General features: G+C 48.3%; 1 protein-coding gene across 1 annotated transcript in view; it reads left to right on the forward strand.

Annotated features, from left to right (window-relative positions):
• Nucleotides 1–24,260, forward strand: part of SH3PXD2B (SH3 and PX domains 2B) — a 99,695-nt gene that overhangs the window by 26,616 nt on the left and 48,819 nt on the right. Inside the window, exons 2-4 of the mRNA XM_045999922.1 lie at nucleotides 4,477–4,557; nucleotides 15,171–15,246; nucleotides 20,984–21,060. Of these exons, the coding sequence (XP_045855878.1) occupies nucleotides 4,477–4,557; nucleotides 15,171–15,246; nucleotides 20,984–21,060 (234 nt within the window). The remainder of the gene's footprint in view (nucleotides 1–4,476; nucleotides 4,558–15,170; nucleotides 15,247–20,983; nucleotides 21,061–24,260) is intronic.

Consider the following 24,260-nt stretch of genomic DNA (forward strand, 5'->3'; position numbering starts at 1 on the left):
CAGGAAATCTACTTCTGTTTAAAGTTATTTTAAATGTGATAAAATATATATAACATAAATGTTACCATTGCAGCCATTTTTAAGTGTTCAGTTCAGTGGCATTAAGGACATTCACCCTGGGACTCCTGGGCAGCTCAGTCATTAAGCATCTGCCTTCAGCTCAGGTCGTGATCCTGGGGTCCTGGGATGGAGCCCCACATCAGGCTCCCTGCTCAACTGGGAGTCTGCTTTTCCCTCTGCCTGCTGCTCCCCCTGCTTATGTGCTCTCTCTTTCTCTCCCTGACAAATAAATAAATAAATCTTTTTAAAAATTAAAAAAAAAAAGTCAAGGCCAAATGTGTTCAGATTGCTTTGGCGGCAAGTAACAGACACTAAAACTGGCTTAAACCAGAGAGGGAAGGTTTTGACTTGCGGCCATGAAGTGTCCAGGATACTGGATCTAGGGGTCCAAGTGATACCACAGGACTCGGGCTCTTTCTCTCCCTCTTGGCTGCTTGCTTCTGTGTGACAGATGCTGTCCACACAGTTCTCCTCCCAGTCAGCCATCGCGGTGGGGAGAGGCGGCTCTTCCCTGACCATGCCATCAAAAGTCCCAGAGTTGAGTCTCATTGGCCTGGCTTGGGTCATGTGCCCGTCCCTGACCCATTGTTGTGGCAAGGGACAGGCAACAGTCTGGTTGGCCAGAGCTACGACACCACTTCTCTCACAAAGACTAGGGAAGGGAGAGGGATGACATTCCAAAGGAAATTACGCGCTGTCACCAAGACAAGAAAGGGAATACCAGAAACGCAGGCATATTGATCAGCTCCTCTGCGGGAGGAAGTGGCTCTGCATACCTCTTGTGCGCCAGGCGTTGGGCAAGGCCCCACGTGCATCAGTGATTGCAGAGAATCCTCAAGGGAAATTACTCACCCTGTTTTAGAGACAAGAACACTGTGGCCAGAGAGGTTGATGCCTCTGAGTCTCCCCCAGCAGCAGGGCGGGTGTCAGAACCCGGTGGGTGTGCCCTTTTACCCTCCCCTCAACCCTGGGGAAGGCCAAAGCCCTGCATTGGGACAAATCTCATTAAAAGTTAGATCTGTGCCTAAAAATGCAGGCACCAAATTGTATTCAGAGCTTGATTCCAATAAACCAATTAGGACTGCTGCAGAGTCCTTGTACCATATGTACAGAACTTTAAAAACTATAAACAAGAGATCAAGAATGAATTGTGTAAGCAGGATTTTTTTTTCCATTTATGGGAATGCTTATTTTGTTGGCTTTAGGGAAACAATGAAACTTTGATGATCAGTTTTTTTTTCCTTTGTCTTTTAATCCATGTTAACATTATTCTTGACAGATAGTTATCCAGACTTCGCGTAAGTATCCCCCAGTGACAGGACTGTTGGTACGGTCTTCTCTGGGCCTCAATTTACCCATCCGGAAGTTGGGGCCATTGGATTGGCTGAGTCCCTTTCAGTGATAGAAAAGCCTCCTGAGTGGTGTCCCTGCTCCTCGTCAAACCATTTTACATACAGTGGCCAGAAGGATATATAGGAAAAATTTTTAAACACATACATTAAATCATGTCACACACCCCCACCCCTTGAAACTCTTTAATAGAACAAAATCCCATCTCCTCCCTGTGGCCTGCAAGCCCGTTGTAATGCCACTGCTGCCTGCCTCCCAGCCCCTGCCTCCCTCCTCCCCCAGCTCTGCTTGCCGTGACATTCTTCCTGGACCTCCGACATGTCTGGCCTTTCCTGGCCTCCATATCCTTACTCGTCCTTTCTCTGCCTGAATACTTTGTTCTCCACTCTTCTGGCCAGCTCCTTGTCCTTCAGGTCTCGGCTCAGTGCTTGCTTCCTTGGATAGGCCTTCCCTTCCAAGGACACCCAGCTGCCCCACCTTTTCCCATCTCGTGCTCACAGCAGACGCTGGGGGCCTTCCTAAGCACTGAATGTAACTTACAATTACGTACATACTTGCTTGTCTGCTGTTCTGTTGCCCATCTTCCCATCTCCAAGGGCAAGGTCTAGTTCGCTCTTGCTCCTCATTGTGTCCCAGCACCCAACAAGGTGCCTGGCACACAACAGGTACTTAATAAATGTTGTACAGTGAATGAATGAATGACAGATAGGAGCCATTCAAAATCCCTGTGCCAGAGTCTTGCTGAAGCAGAATTAAAGTCTTTTTAATAAAACTGATCTACTCAGGTGGCTTTAGAGACAGAGTTCCTTTTTTGTCAGAAAAACACTTTTCCAAGATGATTCTCAAAGGATGCCTTGACCTGTTCTCTGGCTCCATGAGGGCCCCAGGACCGGGGAGCACAAACAAGGGCAGGGGGTGGGCTGAAATGCCCAAATGTTAAATTAACCTGTTTGGATGAACGGGGGTGGGGCAGGCATTGGAGAATCAGAGTGCAGGGTACTGAAAGTTCTTGATCTTTTCCTTTCTGCCAGGCAAAGAGCTCAGAGCTTGGCCTCTGATAATCTTGACAACTCTGTGTGAGATGGACTTGCTGACCCCATTTTACAGTTAAGGAAGCTGTGGCTTTGAGGGTTAGGAAATTGTGTGAGTCTAGAGCCCACGTTTCTTCCTCTCTATCATGCTTCTTGGAAGTAAAATGCATGTTGGATTTGAAGAGGTCATTCCTGGTGGACTTAGCTTGGCACTCAAGGGCACATTTGGAGAGGTCATTCCTGGTGGATTTAGCTTGGCACTCAAGGGCACTTCCCATCTTAACTGGAATTATCTTCTCCTTATTCATCTCTTCTCACCTGGAGAACCTTCTTCTGCAAGTCCCTGACCGTCACCTGGTCTCTGGCCCCGGCTGCCACAGAGTTGTTCCACTTTGTTGCATTTTGAATGAAAGTTTCCTGATGAAATTTCCAGGTCCTTTGAAGTGTACCATGATGACCCTAGGCTTCAGAGAGCTCTCTCCTACCTCCCATCCCGCAGCAGTCAGGACCAGAGTACATGTGTCAGAAACCCAATGTAAGCTGGCTTCAAGAATAATTTGAGAAGGCAGGTTCGGCCCAAGACGTACTGGCTTGGGAAACGTGACAGACCAGGAGTAGATTGAGCTGCAGGCAGAGCTGGATCTCAGGATCAGACTGTGTTACAGGAATCTACAGATGCTGGCCTCCTTCTCGGGCAAGCTCCTTCCAAGCGGTGATGAGATGATCCCCCTAGCAGCTCCAGGTCCCCGTCCTAATAGCCCAGCCACTTCAAAGAAGAGAGCTTGACTTTCTCAGGGGTTGGAGCAAAAGCCCCAGAGCTGACTCTTACTGGCTCTGATTGGTTCAGCACAGGTCACATGCTCATTTCTCAACCAATCACCGTGAATAATGAATGGCACCCACCTCTGTATCTAAGGAGCTGTGGGGAAGGAGGTTTTCTTCATCTATGTATGCCCCTGTCCCTCCAGCCAACCCTCAGCTCACGGCCTTTGACCCTGATCCCCTTGTGTTTATACAGCATTTCTGCATTTCCAGAGAGCTTTTTTTTTTTAAATGTTTTATTTATTTATTTGACAGACAGAAATCACAAGTAGGCAGAGAGAGAGAGGGAAGCAGGCTCCCCACCGAACAGAGAGCCCGATGCAGGGCTCGACCCCATGACCCTGCAACCCTGACCTGAGCCAAAGGCAGAGGCTTTAACCCACTGAGCCACCAGGCGCTCCTCCAGAGAGCTTTCACATACATACTTTTTCATTGTCAACTACCCTGCAGCCGCAGATCGTTTGTGCAAGTCAGGAAAGGGTTATGCACGTGCTGATTTCTTATCCCCAGTGTCCAGGTGGTGTGCAGGGTCACTAGACCTTGTCTCTGACCTGCTGCCACCTCACTTTGCCCGAATTTGTCATTGTACATTGTGTTCTTTGTGGGCCGTGACCTGTGACAAAGGCTGGAAACATGGCCCCGTTGCTTATAAAGTGCTTCACTGTTCTCAGCCACATGAAATCCTCACACTGTCCCGTGAAGCAGGTGCCGTCAGCCCAATTCACAGATGCAGAAACTGGCACTTGGAGAGAGAAGGGACCTGGCCCAGGGCCTGCTTGGTGGAAGTGGTGTGGTGGCTTAGTTTATGAGAAGTAGAAGAGGCCCAAGAACCGCCGGTCTCAGTGACTTCTGACAAAAGGCAGAGTTCTTAAGAATGACTGGAAAAAGAGCCAGCCCCGGGGCTCTCTGGATTGAGTGGAAAGCAAGAAATCTCTACAATGCTGTAAAGAACACCATCTCCTGAGATGAGCAGGGTGCTAATGCTTTCCCATTCTTGATTTCACTTAATCCTTTGCATAGCTCTCAGAGGTGGCGGTTATACCCACATTATTGGGGGAGGGGAAGCTGAGGCCCAGAGAGAGTGAGTGACTTGCCCGAAGCCATTCGGCTAGTACCCAGGTCTTTCTGACTCAACCCTGTGTCTTGCTCCAGAGCCCTCGAGATGGAGGGCTCCCTTGGTGTTAATGCCCGTCTCCTCTTTCCCCCTCTGTAGGTCTATATCATCCGGGTTACCTGGTCCAGCGGCTCCACGGAGGCCATTTACCGGCGCTACAGCAAGTTCTTCGACCTCCAGGTAAGGATTTGGAGTGTCTGGTGAGCTGTGGTGTAGGAAGAAGTTTAATTGGGTTAACTTTCCATTTTGACATCAGAACCTAGACCCTCATCTGTAGCAGACACATAGTATTCTTTTTTATTTCTTAGACTTGGAAATGTCCATGTGCTCACTTAAGCAGCCGGGGTACTGAAACCAGAATGATGTAGAAATTAACGTGATCCCTGTGCAAGAATGACACAAAACTGTGGAGCAAACGCTTGACTATCCCAGGAGGGGAAAAAACCTTCCTGGCTTCAGGCATAGCTTGATCCAGGTTTTTCACAGTACCACTGCACCCAGCTCCTTCCATTCATCCTGCATTCCTACATTCACGGTATTGGCTTTATCCTCAGATCCCATGGAGTTACAAAATGCTCTGGGCTTATACACAGCAGGAAGGAGTGAAAGGTCACTTCCCAGAAGTCCCAGTGAACACAGTGTCCTCTGCATACCATCCCATGTCTTGACCTCACATGTTCTCTTGGAAGATTGGGTGATATTAACCACAGACAGCCTTGTTCGTATGGACCTAATCCATTCCTAAAAATGCTGGATAAAGAATTTTCAGAATCTGTATTTCATTATTTTAAAGGGGGAGGTGAGATAATAACATGCTCTTAACCAGTTTCCCCAATATCACTAAAACAATCTCAAACGCCTACGTAACAAGCTGCCAAGAATTATTGCATAATGGAAACCAACTGACACACCAGTTACCTAATTATTAAAATGCGCTGAACTTGTTAGTGGTATTTTGTGTTCACAAAATGCAACAAAATCAAACAGTACCATATGTAAATTACATTTTCCTTCTGGTCCACAGCAAACATGTAAATACACAGAAAGGCTGTATGTTAAAGATGCTAAGATACTATCTAAAACAGACTTGGCAGGAGCAGCGTAGGGGCCAGGAAGGGGCTGAACCCTAGGGGAAAGGCAAGGAAGATGACTCCCAACGCCCTTAAATGCCATGACCAGGAGGTATAGCCCTGTCTGAGAATGACCAAGACACCCTCTTACCTCTGTGCAGAGAGAGCTATTACAGCAGGTCTTCAGTTCAGAGATTGAATGTTGGGTAAACACTTCTACAAGTTACTAGACTGACTTTTCACACACAGCATGTCTGTGTAGGGAGGACTGCGTATATTTTGCTTCCAGAAGCCTCTTGCCTGCCTAATACTTCCAGAAGGATAACAGGGGGCAGAGAACAGTGAAACTGCTACAGTCAGGATTGCTAGCCTGCAGATAATGGACATCTACACAGCAAACACCCCCTGAGCTTGGGCAGGAAGAGAGGGGTAGAGGAGATTTATGGGAGGAGGCAGCTGTGCCCCATGGAGCCCAGAGCGGGAAAGGCAGCCGGCCTCATGGGGGCCACGGAACTAGCAACTGAATGGCCCTCAGAGGCCCAGCAGCTCCCCAGCCGTCTATCACTGTGGCCCCAGGGTCTCCCACTGAGCCTACTTTGTTTTCCTGCTAGCCTCTCCAGAACAGCTTCCTCCCCAGACCCATTAGCCTGTATCACCCAGACAGCACCGCAGTCCCCAAGTTGAAATGTCCTTCCCCATTGTCAACACACCGGCGTTTCTAGGTGCTGGGTCCAGTCTCCAGAGGAGAGAATCTGATTGTCCCCAGGGTGCTGGGTCCACCTCCGAGCCTGTCGGCTGTGGCCAGAGAGGTCGGGGCGTTTGGTATAGCATCCTCTAGAGGAGGAGGTTGGACAAGGACGGGGTGGGGAGAAGCTTCTGGAAACACATATGGAAATGTTAATTGCTATTCTGCAGCCCATGAGGCAGCATATCCAGGGCTTTAGACCTAGACAGACTGGGTTCAAACCTCAGCTTGCCTTTCAGATCTCCACTTGGTGTCCCCTCTGTGTGTTTCTGAGATTCGGTCTCCCCATCTGCATGTTAAAAGTGAAAACACTTTCTCGTGCATTCATGGTGACAGTTAATTGAGATGTGCCTTGCTCAGTAAGCACATTAGCTGTCATTAGATGTCCCTCTGTTCAGATGAGACTTGCCCGAGGTGACATCATTTGGAACTGCTTGAGCCAGCGTATGATCACGAGTCTCCCTGGCCTAAAGTTGTCCTCCCTCAACTTTCCTGTTCTGACTCAACTTTCTTATTTCTACCAGAACTTAAAAGTGAGGTTTTCTTCCCCACTCAGCATAATGGGCAATAATTGGGGGTTTGCTATCACAGAAACAGCTGCCTCAGGCTCCCCTCCCTGCTAGTCTAAAGGCAGCGGTTCAGCCAGCTTTAAAGAGTCCCAGATGGGTGACTGGAGTGGGAAAGTCACGGAATTCCAAAGGGTCCTGCTGTTCTAGAAATGGCCGGCTGCCCACCCCCCACATCCCAGAGAGGGTATCTGGCAGAGAGTAGGGCAGACCCCACCAGCCAAAATCAGCTGTTCCCAAGGACCAGTCAGGGAGGCCCGCCCGTATGGGGCTGTGACCCCCTGAAGTAAGATGATTTCATGATCCCACCCTCCCCTTCCTCCTGTCTGGCGAGTAGCCTCAGCTTTTTCAAAAGTATCTTGGCACAGAAGAGTATGGGGAGGGCCAAGCTTTCGTGGAGGAACAGCTAGGCCAGTGTGGCGTAATGGAAAACGCAGAGGACTCAGTCAGGAGACTTGGGGCCCAGCCACCTGTGCTGTGTGGCCTTTGGCACACCCCTTAACCCCTTTGTTGCCTGACTATCCTCATCAGGAACGTGAGGTAATGACAATAGAAACAGATAGCATTTCTGGACCACTGACTCCTCAGCATCTCAATATATTGACTCCTTTAACCCTCATGTTAAACTTATTAAATTACATAGATGAAGAATCTTAGACTCAGAGAAGTTAAGTCATTTGCACAAGGTCACACAGCTAGTGAACATCAGAACTTGGATTTAAAACTAGGCAGGTGATACCAGGTACCACACTCTTAGCCACTGTGCTTCTAGTGCCCTCTCTCTAGTGGCTCCTTCACAAGGCTTATGTGGTCTTAAGAGAGGTGATGTGTGTCCAGAAGGGGTAGAGCACAGAGACAGCAGATTAGTGATTGCCAGGAGCTGGGAGGAGGGAGAAAGGGAAAGAGGCTCTTTGTCGGTACTGGGTATCTTTTGGGGGTGATGAAAATGTTCTGGAATTGATGGTCATGGTTGCACAGCCTTGTGAATATACTGTGAATAACCACTGAATTGTACACTTTAAAAGGGTGAATCTTATGGCATTTGAGGTATATCTAATTGCTTTTTTTTTTTTTTTTTTTTTTAAAGTGATGATATGTGTGAGCAGTTTCTGGGCTGTCAAGCCCTGAGCAAATGTCAGCTGTTGGGATTATTGATGGGCGTGGGTTGCTGCTGGGAACTGGCGTAAAGATTAGAGGAAGAGACGGTGCCAGTTTAATAGAGTGGTTAAGATCCTGGGCTTCGATCCAAATGCTGCCACTTACTGGCTGTGAGATCTTGGTTTAGTCAGTACTCTTTTAGTTGCAGATGACAGAAACCCAGTCAAAATGGATTAATCAAAAAGAACATTGATTAGCTGAATGTAACTGAGACATCTAAGTGTTCTTGGCTTCAGGTGTGGCTGGATCTAGGGGCAAAAGTGTCAGTGAGTACCTGCCTTTCTCCAGTTCTCCAGTGTTCTTCGTGCCCAAGCAGGGTGATGGGTGATTCAGAGGTGGTCGCAGCTCCAAGCTGTATCCCACAGGTCAGCTCAGTGGCTTCAGGAAAAAGAACACCCCCAACACTTTAAGCAAAAATCTCATTGGCTCATCTTGGGCCAGTGGCTGGACCAGTCAGGGCCACCCTAGGGACTGGAGTAGAATGTGCATAGACTAACCAAGGGGTAAAAGATTCCCCCGAAGGAATCAGACAGCTGCTGCCACAGAGGGGGAGATAGCCTGTACATGACAGAAAACAACATATGCTCCTCCTGGTCAGGGCAGGACATTCTGGCAGAGGAAACATTGTACAGAGAGGCTGCCTGGGCTAGAAAGGAGGAGCATGACTCAGGCTCCTTTGTGGGAAAAGAGACTCACAGTCACCAGCAAGAAGGTCCCCTTTTGGACAGTTCACCTTCCAGTGTGATTTTCTGACCCTCTTCTGCTTAGAACAGCCAGACCCTAATCGTCATGCCTGCCACTTTCTAGTGGATCTCTGACCTCGTATCTCATTCATACGAGGGTGCAAGCTCTAGAGCCCTGGGCTTGGAATGGCAAGACCTGGTGTCTGGTCCCAGTGCTATGTTACCAATTGTGTGGCCTTGGGCAGGCCACTCAACCTCTCTGAACCTCCCTTTCTGCCCTAGCCAGGGCCCATGCTGGAGAGTCCATCACAGCATGCCAGAGAGAGCTGGCATCTGAGCAGGGCACGGGGTCGGCCAGAACACGCAGAGCACTGAGGGCAGTGCCTGGCGGAAATGGGGTTTGGTAGAGTGACACAGTGACGGGATCAGTGAGCATTGGCTGAAATGCGCCAGGTGCCCACTTTCTGTACCATCTCATTTAGTCCTGAAGTCACAGACAGGGAAGCAGAAGCTCGGAGAGACAGAGTCCTGTGCCCAGAAGCAGCATGGCTGTGATTCAGGCCCAGGTGTGGCTGAGTCTGAAACCCGTGCTCACTTAACCCCCCAGCCTACTTGAGGCCCAGCATTGCCTTTATATCTGTCTTTTCCAAAACCAGATTTGCCTCCGAGTTCTGCCTAGAGCTGGCCCTTCAGGGGCCCATCTGGCACTCCCACTAAGATGCGGCCAGAGCCTGTCCTGCAGAGGGCTGCTCCCAGCACAACACAGGCCCGACACAAACAGGCCTCAGATGGGAGAGGGGTCTACTCTACACCACGCCATGCGACCTTTGCCCTCTGAGTTTTCTCAGGGGTTCAGTGTGTCCCCCAGGCCAGCGTCATGGTCTTCAGCGGAGCCAGGGCAGCCCTCACAGAAGGCACAGTTAGCTATGTCCTGAGCCAGACCCGAGCCAGACCCCAGGTGTGCAGAGAGGGACCTCTGTCCCAGCCAGGCGGTCTTAGGCAGAGCTTGCTTCCTGGAGGAGCTGACATCTGAGCAGGGCCTTGACAAAAAGTAAGGAGCCAACCTGCTGGCAGGATAGAGGATGGCTTTACCTGAAGAGGAAGCCACGTGTGCAAAGGTATATAGAGGCAGGGTTTCTAGCTGGGCATCTGGCAGAATTCCCATGGTGGGGGACACAGAGCCAGCTGGGTCACTCTGCAAGCATGGAGCTTGGGGGAGAAGTGGGAGAACATTCCATCTGTGAGGACCTAGAGAGGGCTATTCCTAGGGACAGGGGCTTGCCGGGAGAGTTGTTTCTGAGGCACAGCTCATCCCAGAGATGGGAGCGGCTGTCCCAGGGCACACAGCAGAAGTCCTTTGTTTCCCGCAGGGGTTGAGACAGGACCGATCTGTCCCCTCTTCAGGAGTTTGACGGCCCCAACTGCCCTTCTGAGCTTTGGCAAATGTCTGCCCAGATGCCCCCATGCTCCACCCCAGAGGCCAAAGGAAAGGGAGTGTCTCCTCATCTTTTCTGGGGGCAGGTACAGGGATGGCAGAACTGAAGGGCTCCCACTCCCCAGGCAGACCTGGCCCAGCCAGAAAGGCTGCCCAGCAAGATCCTAGGCAAAAGCTGGCCTCAGAATCCACCAGCCATATTTATCTGTATTTATCCAAGTACTGGATAGCAAAGGCTGGGTCCTCAGACACAGACACTGTCTTCTGAAATTGCAGGGCCTCCCACATGTTGTACACGCTTGATGGAGTCATCCGTCCCTGCCATCTGAAAAGCTGTGGCCATCTCGGTGGCGTGTAGCTGAGACAGCCCTCTCCCACATAGTCAGCAGTTCTTGATTTCTGAAATGGAAAGGAACAACATTGTGTCGGTCAGTTGGCTCTGAATCCTAGTCCAGGGGTCCTGTCGCTGCCACCTAGAACCTCTCTCCTAATGTCTCCTCTCCTAGACCACAGAATAAGGGAGGGCTTTCCATGGCTGACCAACCCAGATAACCACTTTTTTTTTTTTTAACTCATTCATTCTTTCTTTGCACAGTTGTATGCCAGGGACCCAGCACCTACTAGTGAGGAGGTACTGGGCAGGCTGGAGGGCAGGCAGACTGGTAAGGAAGTCAGACAGAAAACGCTGACCTGGACCAAAGGGGCTGCAGGAAGAAGAGCGAGGTGGGGAGGTGGGCCCCACGTGGCATGTCCACCAGGACACCAGACCATGCGAATATTTAGCCAGACCAGCTCCACGAGGGGACAAAATCTCCAAAGACAGCGAGCCATGTCCAGTGGGTCCGGGTATGTCATTGTGTCCTGCTCTGAGGACCACGTGGCTTCCCAGCGACCCTGCCGGCGGCTGCGCACGGCAGTCTCCACGGCCTGCTCTGGCTCTTCTGGGACAGGAGGCTTTGTGATCCTGAGGGAGTAAAGCCCTCCAAGTCCAGTCTGCCACTAACACAAACCACGTGTGGCCCTTCCACGCCAGCTTCCACACTGTTGTCCTTGGACAACGTGTCTCCTTTCTCTCCTCCACAAGCTGATGTGTTGAAAACTGCTGATGGAGTGTTCTCTCTTCCCCCTTAGAGGCCTGCAGTGTGGCCACTTCGTGGCTCCCTCTCCCTTCCCATCCCCCAGACTGACTCACTTTCCTCCTCGGTTTCCAGTCCTCCTCACCCCGAGCACCACTTCCTTTTATTATCTGGGGGGCAGGGCATGGATTTTCTAGTTTCCCAGGAGAGCAGTCTGCACTGGGCCTCAGCCTGGCATGCCTCTGGTCCTGTTGCTGCAGACCTCCTGGGTCTGGGGGTTCCCACGGTGTGTCTGGAATGTGGCCTGTGGTTGCTAAGTACAACAGCTCTCTGGATAGAAGCAGTTTGTGGCCTATGAGCCTGGACACACTAAGACCAAGAGCAAACTAGCTCACAGGCTCTGATCTCTGCTTACCCATAGTCCTCTTAAATTGTCATTCCCATTGACAGGGTGATAAAGAAAGCGAACTAAAATTGGACATGGCTAAATGAGGAGGGTGGGTGTTCTAGTCCAGCCCTGCACCGTCTGTGATGATGGCACTGGTCATGTGAGGCTATTTAAATTAATAAGAATAAATGAAATTAAAAGTTTGATTCTCCAGTCTCTGGAGCCATGTTTCAAGCGCTCAGCCTTGGAGCTCCATCTAGGGCTAGTGGCTGTTGTAAGGGCCAGTGGCTGTTGTAAGGGCCATACAGATACAGAGCTCTGCCATTACTGCCGAAAGTTCTGTTGGACAGCCAATCTCTGGCTCCCGAGGGCACTTGGATAGTCTGAGGACTTAGCTAACCTTGAAACACAGCCTTGTGATGGAATGTTATTCAGCCTTAAAAAGAAAGGACATTCTGACCCTTGCTCCAACGTGGATGAAACTCGAGGACATGGTACTGAGCGAAATAAGCCAGACACCAAAGGACGGACACTGCGCGATTCCATGACACGCAGCACCAAGAACAGGGAGATCTGTACAGATGGAAAGGGCAATGGTGGTTGCCAGGGGCTTGGGGTGGAGAATAAGGAGTTCGTATCTAATGGGGACAGTTTCAGTTTTGGATGATGAGGAGGTTCTGGCGATGGATGGTGGTGATGGTCGCACAGCAGTGTGAATGTGCTTAATGCCACTCGTCGTGTGGTCAGAAGGTCAAAATGGTAAATCAGTCGGCGGTCCTCCTTCCCCAGATGCTGACTCGGGCTCCCTGGGCCAGGAGGCTGGCCTCTGACATGCAGCGGGCCCAAGGAAGCATCAGAATGTAACTCCAGGACTGTCTGGTCCCCAGGGTACACTCTGTGCTTAGACTTTACAGCATGAAACCCAGATCTGCCGCCTCAAATTAATAAATGACATTTGTTGGGTGGGGGGCACTTCAACTCTTTGGGCCACGCTTGTCTGGGTAAAAGCAAGTCAGGACAAAGGATGAGAGAGTGACTTCTTAAGGCGTGCTGTCGGAGACCACAGGCAGCGCTGGGGAGGCCTGTTCCTCTGGCCTCCTTCCGACAGGCTCAGAAGGGAGCCAGGAAGGGGAACGGGTGGATGGATTACTGGCGCATGCCGTTCTTTTCTCCGGAGTTCCCTTTATCCGTGTTCCAGCATCGTCCTGACAAATAAAACTGAGAAGGACCAAAAAAGACGGAGTTAGGCAAAACCTGTCATCTCTGAAAGACTCTGTAGCTGAGACCGAATCGATCACCCCACTTTTCTAAAGAAAGCATGCTGTTCACCTGTGCACAAAATATTCAACTTACTTCATCTCAGGCTGATTTTTCACACTTGTGTGACATTCCAAAGCCACCCTTGAGCGTGATCTTAGGGAAAGAGAGTAGGGTTTCAATTAAGGTACCTGAACTGGCCGGACCACCACTCAGCCGGGCAACGTCAGGCAGCTGTCCATCTCTGCTCCCCAGTTTCTCCTATCTGGGACATGGGGAGCAAACATTTGTATCACAGAGTTATTGCGAAGGTCAGATCAAGTCATGTGTGGAAAGGTTTGCTAACCGTAAACTGCCAAACAGTTATTAGTCGTGGTGACTAATTACTGTTTAATATTAGTGATATAATAGTATTAAGTAGGGCACTTAGCAAACAGGTGAAGCTGTCCCCCACAGTGTTCCACTCATCGCCTTCGTCAGTTTGCTGAGTGTCTACTTTGTGCCAGCATCGGAAAGCTCCTGGATGCAAAGAAAGTAGCCTGCCTTTGCCCGTGGGCCTGCTATGGGCTCTCCAGTTGCTGAATGACAGTGGACCAAACATGTCCCATGATGTCCCAAACATTTCCCATCGCCACACAGCACAGAGTAGGGCCAACAGGAAACCTCAGATCAGACTGTGACCTCTGGGCTGCTCTGCAAGATGCCAGACAGGCCAAGGCAGACCGGCCTACCCAGGGGCATCACAGAGGACAGCACCAGTGGGGCAGGGAGCCCCAGCCCGCCTCCCAGGCCCACACAGAGTGATCCATTTTTGTTGTCTCTGCTGTGTTGTCGAGGCTGGTGATGTGACGGCAGGGAAGCCACGGGCTTCCACCCCTGGCCGCGTCACCTGCTGGCCTCAGGCCCATGGCAGATTTCTTCCTTCTCTGGGCTCCAGTTTCCTGGTTAATCATGTCCACCTTGAAGGAGTATTCAGAAGATTTAGTGAGAGCATGTGTCTAAAGAGTCTGGTCCGTGCCTGGCATGGATAACATGTTTCTCTTGCCCTTCTGGCCTCTTTCCGCCCCCCACCCCCACCCCGCGCACAAGCCGTGCTTTTTCAGACTTTCTTTCCTTCTACCAGAGGGGCATCTTGAATGTCTTTCTCCTGGAGGGGAAATGATGAGCAGGCTTGTCACATTCCAGCAATCACATGGGGGGCTCAAGGGTCCCTTTCCCTCTGCTGGAATCCCGGGTCCAGGTGCCTGTAGGGTGGTTATGCTGCCGTGACAGAGAGCCTCTCTGTACAACAAGGGCCCATCTCTCACTTGGGCTGCGTGTCCGTCAGAGCTTGTTGGGGGCTCTGGACCCACAGGGGCAGAGAACACACACTGTCACACACACAGAGACACACCACTGTCGGCCGTGGCCAGTCACACAGTAGAAAGAAGTGGAGGTAATGAATCACACCACTCATGACTCTCCCACCCCAAAGTCACACGTATCTCTTCTGCTCACATTTAACTGGCCACATCCCACCGCAAGGAGGTGGGAATGTATCGATCTACGGTGTGCTCAGGAAAAGAATCAGAAATCTGATGACAGCCTCCATCACTGCACGGCCCCACTTTAATCCATAAAGCAACACTGCACGTCGGTCTCATTAGGGCCCGCTTAAAGATGAGACCCAAGGTCTGTCAATTCCCCAAGACCACAAACAACAGGTCCTTGGGATTTTGTCTATCAAATCAGAGAGGCGTTTCTCACACTAGTAAAGGTTTCACCAGTCTGGGGACTCTGCCCCTGTCCTTTCTCACTCCCCCAGCAGCCTACACCTACTTCTGAAGGTGCTTCCTACACCACCCTGTAAGGATCAGTTTCTTTTTCAGTCTCTCTGAACTACGAGTCTTTTCACCTCCAAACCCCATGTGCCTAGCACAGAGCGAGGCCCAGATCTATCTGTTGGGCCAACTGCGGAATCTTAGCGTGGCCGGGGAGTGTAATCATCTCACAGGCCTAGACCTAACCAGCCTGTGTCTCAGTGGTTTGTTACCCAATAAAACCTCCAATTCTTAGGAAACAGATTGACCTGCTGTCAGTGGAATTCTGGTGACTCTGGGGGTGTTGTTCATGTTTCCTGTCCTGGAAAGGACAGTGGCTGGAAAGCTCCAGTGGCTGGAGACCCCCAGGAAAACTGAGAATGGTCTCTCCCAGCTCTGAGCCTTCACTAATACGGCAGTTGTGGACAGAGAATTGTTTTCACAGAGATCCTTGGTCCCACTGACATTGCCTTCCCCATTAGTCTGGGTTTCTGAAAAGCTGAACACAGCAAGCCTTTGTATATCAAGTCACGTACTTCACATAATTCCCTTAAAATGTCAGAGATGCATTTATCATATTAAAGGCTTCCATTTTTGCTATTCTCCCCCTGTTTAGATGCAGATGTTGGACAAATTTCCCATGGAAGGAGGACAGAAGGATCCCAAACAGCGGATCATTCCCTTTCTGCCAGGTGGGTGAGACACATGCTGTCGGAAGGGGCTCTGGGGGATCCAGGACAACCCCCACATCTCTCGGCTCAGCTTCCTGGGACAGTGTCCTAATGACCAGAGTCCCCGTCATTTGTAGAAATTAGTGCCTAAGAATATGGGCTGTGGGGTTAGATGCTACACCATCTACTGAGGCAAGATACTTCAGCTCCAGGATCCTCAGTTTTTCTGTCTCAACAGTGGGAATAATTAGAGCCCATAAAGCTTTCGTAGTGTGCGGCATCTTTGTTTGGCTACAGGATGACTTTGCTATTGCGATGGCATGAATTCACACCAATTTGGCAACTTAAAACCACCCTCATTTGTTATCTCACAGGAAGTCCAGGCAGGTGCTGCTGGGTTCTCTGGTTAGAGTCTCCTAAGGCAGAAGTCATCATCTTGGCCAGGCTGGGCTCTTATCTAGAGGATTAGAGAAGAATCCACTTCCAGCCTTGTTCAGGTTGTTGGCAGAACTCAATTCCTTGCAGCAATGGAAATAGAATGCGGGTTTCCTTGCTTGCTCTCAGCCAGGGACCCCTCAGCTTCCAGAAGCTGCCTGCATTCCTTATCCATCTTCAAGCTGGCACTGGGGCATTGACCCTTTCCCATGCTTTGATAGCTCTCTGACTTCACCTTCTGCCACCTGTTGGAGAAAGCTGTTTGCTTTTAAGGACTCATACATTACGTTATACCTACCTGATAATTTCCCTCTCTTAAAGTGGACTGTAGCATATGTTGTAACAAGAGCCTAGGAGTGAGATCTGATCATATGCACAGGCTCTGGGGCTCTGGGACTCTGGGGATGAGGATGGGACATCTTTGGGGGCCCATTTTAGAAATTCTGCCTACCTGTCTGCCACAGTGACCTGCTGAACTCCAGGCACTGTGTGGGAGTTAACACACTCATGGTTGATCCCTGTCCTTAGACATGAAGTGTTCCTTCCCCCGCCTCGCCCCAAAAATTCCTTTAGGAATAGTATTAAGTATGTCTACTGTAGGCCAGTCACGGGGCTAAGTGCTTTACATTCATTACCTTGTTTAGGCTTCAGAACAACCCTGTGCCCATTTTACAGATGAGGAAATTGAGGCTCAGAGAAATTATGATCATTTGCACAAATAGCAGAGCTGGGCTTCAAACACAGCTTCAGCTGGCTGCAAAATCCATGCCTGAAGTCAAATGGCCCCAGTTCAAATGCCAGTGTCCACGCTCATCCACTGTTACTCCGGTGAATTATTTAGCAGTTTCATTCTTCATTTACAAATTGGAGATAGTAGTGATACTTAAATAATAAAGTTGTTGTGAGGATTAGCTAAGTGCTAAGTGGCACATAACTAGCAGCAATCAAGCACTTACTATTATTTTTATGTACAGATAATCAGCAAATTGACAGCCAAAACCACAAATATTTAGAGCTGGAAGGACCCTTTAGATCTTTTCCATTTTGCAGACAAGGGAGCAGGCCAGAGAGGAGGGAGACTCCCTGAGTCCCCCAGGAGCCCACCCTCCCCTCCCTACTCCAGGGTTCCGCAGTCAGCACGTCTAGTGGTTCTTCCAGATATTAGCATCACGGAGTGGACTTAGAGACAGGGTAGATGTGTTTGCCAGGTCTCATCTACTGGGAGAATCATTTGCCTAAAAAAGCTAATGTTTTGAGTTTTTCCACGGAGAAAGTGTGCAATCACACTGGAATTTTTGTCTCCAGTTGGAGAAAACCCAGTGTGCCAATGCAGCAGCCAACTCGTAGTGCTCCAGAGCATGGGCTTCGAAGTCCAACAGACCCAGTTCTGTGACCTCACACAGATGACAGCCTTCTGCCCCCGAGCCTCGAGTTTCCCCATCTGTTAATGGGACAATGACTCCTGCTTTACAAAGTTTCTCTCCCTGGTACATAGTGGGTTCTCTGCAAAAGTCAGAAACAGGATCCTGGGACGTCCCTTGGGAATTTCTTGGTATTCATATTTTAGAGTCCTACTTAAATAAATGATCTATCTGAATATTCAAGTTGAACCAGACTCCAAATGTAGGCTTTTTTCTTCAAGGAAGGAAAGGAAAGCAGTGAGTTATAACTCTTTACTGGATGAAAGGCAACAACCAGCTGTGAAAAAACTTCCCAGGACAGGGAAGAACTTGAGCTGACCCTCTCCCAAGGCCCTGAAAGCTTTCATCGTTACAGAATCCTTTTTCCACCCACAAATTTATGAAAATGCTGTTCTCAGAGACTCGGCCCCATTTTTCCTTCTCAGGGCACTCACTTGCTGCTCAGAGAGGTGTGGTCAGGCCCCAGGACCCCTAGAGTGTCCCTTCGTGGCCCACCACTTCACTTTTCCTTAAGGCCAAGGCCAAGGGCAGGGATACACGGGCGGCACGTCCTCTCTCCTAGGGGTCCGTTTTCTGCCAAGACTGCCTCGTCAGCAGAACAAAAGCAAGTCTCTTGTTAGCACAAAGGCAGAGGGAGGGGGGAACAGCCCTGTACAATTTTCCATCCCAGCAAGAGCTGGGGAAGCCAACTTGGCAGAGGATGCGGCTTGAAAAATAAGACTTACAGTTTGGCCTTCCACCACTGTGGAAAACAAAAGCCTGCCCGTTCCCACCAAAGCCTGTGCACTCCACCAAGCACCCTTACCGCTCCAGGATGGCTGGCCGCCGGGAAATGCTCACCCTCCTTCCCCACAACTCACACAGAAACCCATGAGGCGCACATAAGGGACCATTGCCCCCATTGGCATTGCACTCAGAGCCCCCGGCCAAGGAGGTACTGGCCGCATGGTTCTACCCCAAAGCCTAGGGCCTGAGCTGACTTCCAGGTCTGCTGCGAGGGATGATGAATTAGCCTATCGGACACAGGTCTTAAAAAACCAGCCAGGCTGAGGAAAGAACGTGGGCCCTTAACTGAGGAGTATGAGGCAGTATCATCTAACTGGTTTAAAAAATAAAGTGATTACTCTCTTGTGAGCACCTAGGAAGGGCCAGGCCCTGTGCTGGGTGAGTCATGGAGGTTACTTCTAACAGATACGGGCTGCTCTCCCATTTTACAGATGAGGAAACCAAGGCTCTGGGAGATAAATGCATTTCCCAAGGCAGCACAGTCACCCTGGATTGGCTGAATCCAATGCCTGTGGCCTCCCCAGCAGGTGCCACCACGAGGCTTCCTGTCCCCCTTGCTGGTAGGGCACCTGCCATATGCCCAGAGACTCCTCTCCGACTGGGGCCTCGCGGGGAGAAGAGTGGTGCTTTTGTTGTCCTGTCACACCCCCAGGAGACCTTGAAGGTGCCGGAGTTCTCCATCCTTCTCTCTCAGCCCCTGCAGGCTGGGCCTTGAAAGAATTCTCTCCGGCAGTAGTGACTCCAGGACCAGCCTGAGCTGTTCCCACCGGCGGGTGCCTGCATTGTGCCTATTGTGAATTGTTAGAGTCGGGTCACAACCTCCCCAGTAAGAGGCCTGAACACCCCACTCCCCACCCTTCCTCTGATTTAGAGAAGGGGACATTATATCATAATGGGACCAAAATGTTTTTGGTAGGGACTCCTGTCCAGTTCTGAGAAACAGATTACAGGCAGGAAGCATCTACTGTGGGAGGTTTCTCTTCAGGCAGGCATTCCTTATTTTTCCTAAAGGCTCGGGATTCTCCTCGGGGGTTCTAAACTGCTAAGAACCCACAGAGGGTGGTAATTTGATTATCACAATGACTGCGGGTGGGATAGGGATGGGCCAGGGGTGCTAAGCATCCTGCAGAGTGGGGGACACTCCCACACAGGGAAGAACTGCCCCACCCAGAATGTCAACAGGGTCCCTCCCTGTTGGGAAACACAGACTGTCCCTGCCTAGAGGGCAGGCCCCCTGTACTGGCCCATTGAGGGCTCACGGAGAGACCGTACCTATCGACTGAATAAAAGCAGGGACACCAGGTTGTAAACCCTCCCCACTAGGCTGCGTAATTTGCTTTTTTATGGGAAACAGCATGAACATTTTCTGATTTCAGAAGCAATACATGTTTATGGTAGGAAATTTGGGGAAAGTCAAAGAAGAAAACAAAAAGGCTCAGTCTTCCACCCCTTGGAGACAAGCACTTTGAAGCCTGTGATGCGTTTTTTTCTAGATTTTTCTTTTCTAATAAACATGGTGTGTCAGAAGTTTGACTGACTCATAAGCAAAATTAAAACAATCACGATAATAAAGGAGACTCCCTGTTATTAAAGAATTTGAGGAATATGCATTTTATCTCACTGTGGGTTGTTTTCTTTTAAGTGGTAGAAGTTAAGCAGGAAAAAAAAAAAAACTTCAGCATTAGGTTGACAATATCTACCTAATTTCCTAATAGTGCCCTTTTGCCCAAGAGCCGGTGGTCAGATTATTTTAAATGTTAGGTTAACCCCTTTGGCTTTTTGGGTGCAAATCTCCCTTACCAGCTTGCATTGCAAATCTTGGAGTCAATAGGCTGTTTCCCATCATACCTTTCAATTCTATCTTACCACAAACTCCTTTGGACCTTTCCTGCCATTCTGTTCCTGCTCACCCAAGCTCTATTTGTGGACATTGCAGCCCTCCCCCGCTCCCCAGAGCCATGCAGGAGCACTGGTTGACCTCTCCTTTCCCTTGTGACCCAAATTCCTCTCCTTGACCTGCCTCCTCTGAGCAGAAGTAGGGGAAGCTCTTCGTAGCTCTCCATACTCTGCTATTGGAAAAGCTGTGCTCCCTGTGCCCTCCTCTTTGACGTCCCCCTGGAGACCTCCTGCACTCTGCATAAGCTTGGCAGAGGGGCTTGCCTCCATCCCCCACCTCTTTGCCCCCCCCCCCCCGTGTCTTATTTCTGACCCCCCTGCCTGTGCCACAGGTCCAGAACAGTGAGGCCAAGCCATCTTATTGGTCATTGCATCCACCTGGCCACCATCTGGCTATGACTCTCCCCTGTTAGACTCAGGGAAGCTCACCAATCTGCTTTAAACAAACCTCACCCAGAGCATTTTAGCATCTTGGATCATCAGTGGCATCGTTTTTATACTTGCCTTTGCACGTGACCTGCCCACACGTTCCCCTGGAAGCTCTGGTACCACATGCAGTGCTCAGGATATCACCAAGCAAGCAGTAGATGGAGTCTCAGTTAATTTTTAGAGGAAGCTCTAAATCGACAGTGTGTGTGATCAGAAAGAGACAGGAACCCTTAATCCATTTGAAGTAGGTCAAAGTTTCTCAACTGGGATGGTGGGTGAAGCTGGATAAGAAAGTAATCCAGACAGAGCAAAAGGCACAGAATAATGAAAGAGTGTGGGGTATTTGCAGAACATAAGACCAGACTAGGCATAGGAGGACAGAGGAGAAAAGGAGGTTGAGCTGTTAGGTGGAACATATCATTGTCCTCTCTACTGCTTACTCCATCTGAGAACCCAAGAGTTCAATCATCAGATCTAGCCTTTCTTCTTCATCTGGTAGGAGCCCCCTCCTTTCCCGGGATCTATCCAGCCTCTCTCATCTCACCAAAATTTGCCTCCTCGGCCCCACTCCCTCAAGCCCTTGTACTTGAGCTGTGAACAGGTCTTTGGAGGACCATGCATGGGGTCCTCCAGGCCCTGTGGCCATCCAGCAGAGGATATTAATGGAAGCCAGGAATTTGGGTACCACTCAGACTTACCACAGGCAGCCACATCCACACCCTCCAGGTTTGCTGAGAACTTATCATCACCCCCTTACAATACAATACAATGTGTGCTCTCCTCCTCTGCAGGCAAAATTCTCTTCCGACGGAGCCATATCCGGGATGTGGCCGTCAAACGCCTCATACCGATTGATGAATACTGTAAGGTAAGTCTAAGAAATGCTAACACTTCCCTGTGTCTCGTGTCTTCCCTTTGAGTTGTTTCTTTTCTTTTTCCCTTTCTGGCTACAGAAATAGTCATCGTGAGCAATTCGCAGCTAAAAGAAATGTAAAATCAGAAAATCAACAACCTATGAGTCCTCAGAGGCAAAAAATTATTAAGGTTTCTACATGTTTCCTTTCTAGTTTTTCTCTCTATGTGCATTTCTTCATGGTGTTGACACCACCCCATATGTGTTATTTTTGTGGCTCTTTCTTTTTTAATATTGTGATATAAGAATTTCCCAGTGGTATAAAAACATTTCTTGAGCCTACTGTAAATGACTGTACAGTGTTCCACTGAGTGTTAATATTCCAGAAGTTACTCAGTCCCTGTCATCGGATGGGGCAGCTGGCTTCCAATCCCTTGAATGTTCTAAACCACAAGGGGCCTGCCTTTTGCTTAGATCTCCTTTGATTTGTAGCTGTGGTCGGGAAAGAAGCATGCTTTTCCTTTGTTTAGGTTCCCTTATCTTAAGTATTTATTTCTCAAACTTAAAATCACTAGCAGTTCTGATTGAGAAGGGTGGAAATAGCAAGAAATGCCTTAACAGTGGGGCAGCAAATGCTCTCTCTCCCAGAGACTGGAAACAGAGCAAGTATATTTGTTCTTCTCACTTCTGTCTTACATTTTCCTGGAGGTTCTAGCCAGCGTAAGCAGGCAAAAAAGAAAATAAAAGGCATACAGTTTGGAAAGGAAGAAATAAAACTGCCTTGATTCACAGATGATATGATTCTGTTGTAGAAATTCATAAGGGATCCACAAGAAAAAAAAACTACTAGAACTAATAAACAAGTTTGAGTAAGATCACAGGATACAAGATCAATATAAAAAAATAAATTGTGGAGGCACCTGGCTGGCTCCTTCAGTGGAATGTGAGACTCTTGATTTCAGGGTTGTGAGTTCAAGCCCAATACAGGGCATGGAGCCTACTTGAATAAATAAATAAATAAATAAATAAATAAATAAAACTCTTTCCTTATAAAAAACAATCAGTTGAATCTCTAAAGACTAAGCATGAACAATCCAAAAATGAAGTTAATCATTCTACTCACAATAACATCAAAAAGAGTAAAATACTTAGGAATGAATTTAAGAAGTACAAGGTTTATTGAAACTACAATACACTGTTGAAAGAAATTAAACCAGCTCTAAAGTAATGGGGAGACATTCCATACTCATGGACTAGAAAACTCAACAGTGTTAAAATGGCAATTCTTACTACTCAGCCATCAAAAAGAATGAAATCTTGCCATTTGCAATGACACAGATGGAACTGGAGGGTATTACGCTAAGTGAAACAAGTCAGTCAAAGACAAATACCATGTGATTTCACTCATATGTGGAATTTAAGAAAACAAAACAAACGAGCAATGGAGGGGGAGACAGAGAGGCAAACCAAGAAACAGACTCTTAACTACAGAGGACAAACTGATGGTTACTAGAGGCAAAGAGGTTGGGGGACAGGTGAAATAGTGACGGGGGTTAAGGAGCACACTAGCTGTGATGCGCACCGGGTGATGTATGGAAGTGCTGCATCACCGTATCATACCCTAAAACTAATATTACACTGAATGTTCACTAACTGGAATTTAAAGAAAAACTTTTAAAAATCTAGGAGAATAAACTAGAATTTGGGGGTCAGGATGAATTTCTTAATGAGAACAATGTGTGTGTGTGTGTGCGTGTGTGTATTATATATACTTGGAATTTGTAGAAATTGATGTGAAAAAGACAAAAAGCCATACAGGGAAAATGGGCAAAGGACAGGGTTGGAAATATAAAAAGAAAAAAAAAAAGCCCAATGACAAACAATAACAAAAAAGATACAAAATAAAATAAAATAAAATGGCAGTTCTTCCCCAGTTGATCTATATATAATCTCTGTTAAAATCCTAGTAAGCTTTTTTTGTAGAAATTAACAAGCTGATCCTAAACTGTGTGGAGAAATGCAAGGAACCCAAACTAGCCAAAACAATTATGAAAAAGAAGAATAAAATTAGAAGCTTGTAGTACCCATTTCAAAACTTCTACAAAAGCTACGGTAATCAAGACAATGTGGTACTGGCATAAGGGCAGGCACATAAATCAGTGGAACGGAAATGAGATCCTCAGAGTAAACTTTTGTGAAACTTATGGTCAATTGATTTTCAGCAGTAGTGCCAAGAAATTCAGTAAGAAAAGGATAATCTTTTTAACAGTGTGGGATAATAGAACATCCATACGCCAAAAAAGGGGGAAAGAATTAAGTTGGATCCCTACCTCATATGTGCACAAAAATCAACTCAAAATGGATCACAGACCTAAACATAAGAGCTAAAATTATAAAACTTCTAGAAGAAAACATAGACAAAAATCTTCATGATCATGATATAGGCAGAGAGTTCCTAGACAGGACACCAAAAGAGAAAAATTGATAAATTGGGCTTCATTAAACTTCTGAACTCTGTACTTCAAAAACATTTTGTGAAGAAAATGCAAAAACATGTCACAGATGAGGTGAAAATATTTGTAAATCATATCTCTGACAAGGGACTTGTATTGAGCCTATATAAAGAACTCTTAAAACTCAACCATAAAGGTGATCCAGTTTAAAAACAGACAAAAGGGGTGCCTGGGTGGCTCAGTTGGTTAAGCATCTGCCTTCAGCTCGGGTCATGATCCCAGGGTCCTGGGATCAAGCCCCACATCAGGCTCTCTGCTCAGCAGGAAGCCCGCTTTTCCCCCTCCTCCCACCCCCATTTCTGTTCCCTCTCTCGCTATGTCTTTCTCTGTCAAATAAATAAATAAAATCTTTAAAAATAAATAAATAAAAATAAAAATAGACAAAAAAGATTTGAGTAGAAATTTCACTCAAGAAGATGTATGATGGTTAATAAGCCTGTGAAAAGGTGTTCAGCTTCATTAATCATTAAGCAATGAGAAATCTGCAGAGCCATGAGAATGGCTATAATCCACAAGACAGCAAAACCAAGAGCTGGTGAGGATATGGAGAACCAGGACACATGATAGGACGTTCTGGTGGGGACACATGATAGGAAGCCACTTGGGAAAACTTCCGCACTTTCTTCCACAAGTGAAATTGACCATGTGGCCACTCTTAGGTATCCAGAGAACTGAAAATATGTCCACACAAAGGCTTGGATG

This window comes from Meles meles, chromosome 3 (assembly GCF_922984935.1).
Source record: "Meles meles chromosome 3, mMelMel3.1 paternal haplotype, whole genome shotgun sequence".
NCBI lineage: Eukaryota > Metazoa > Chordata > Mammalia > Carnivora > Mustelidae > Meles > Meles meles.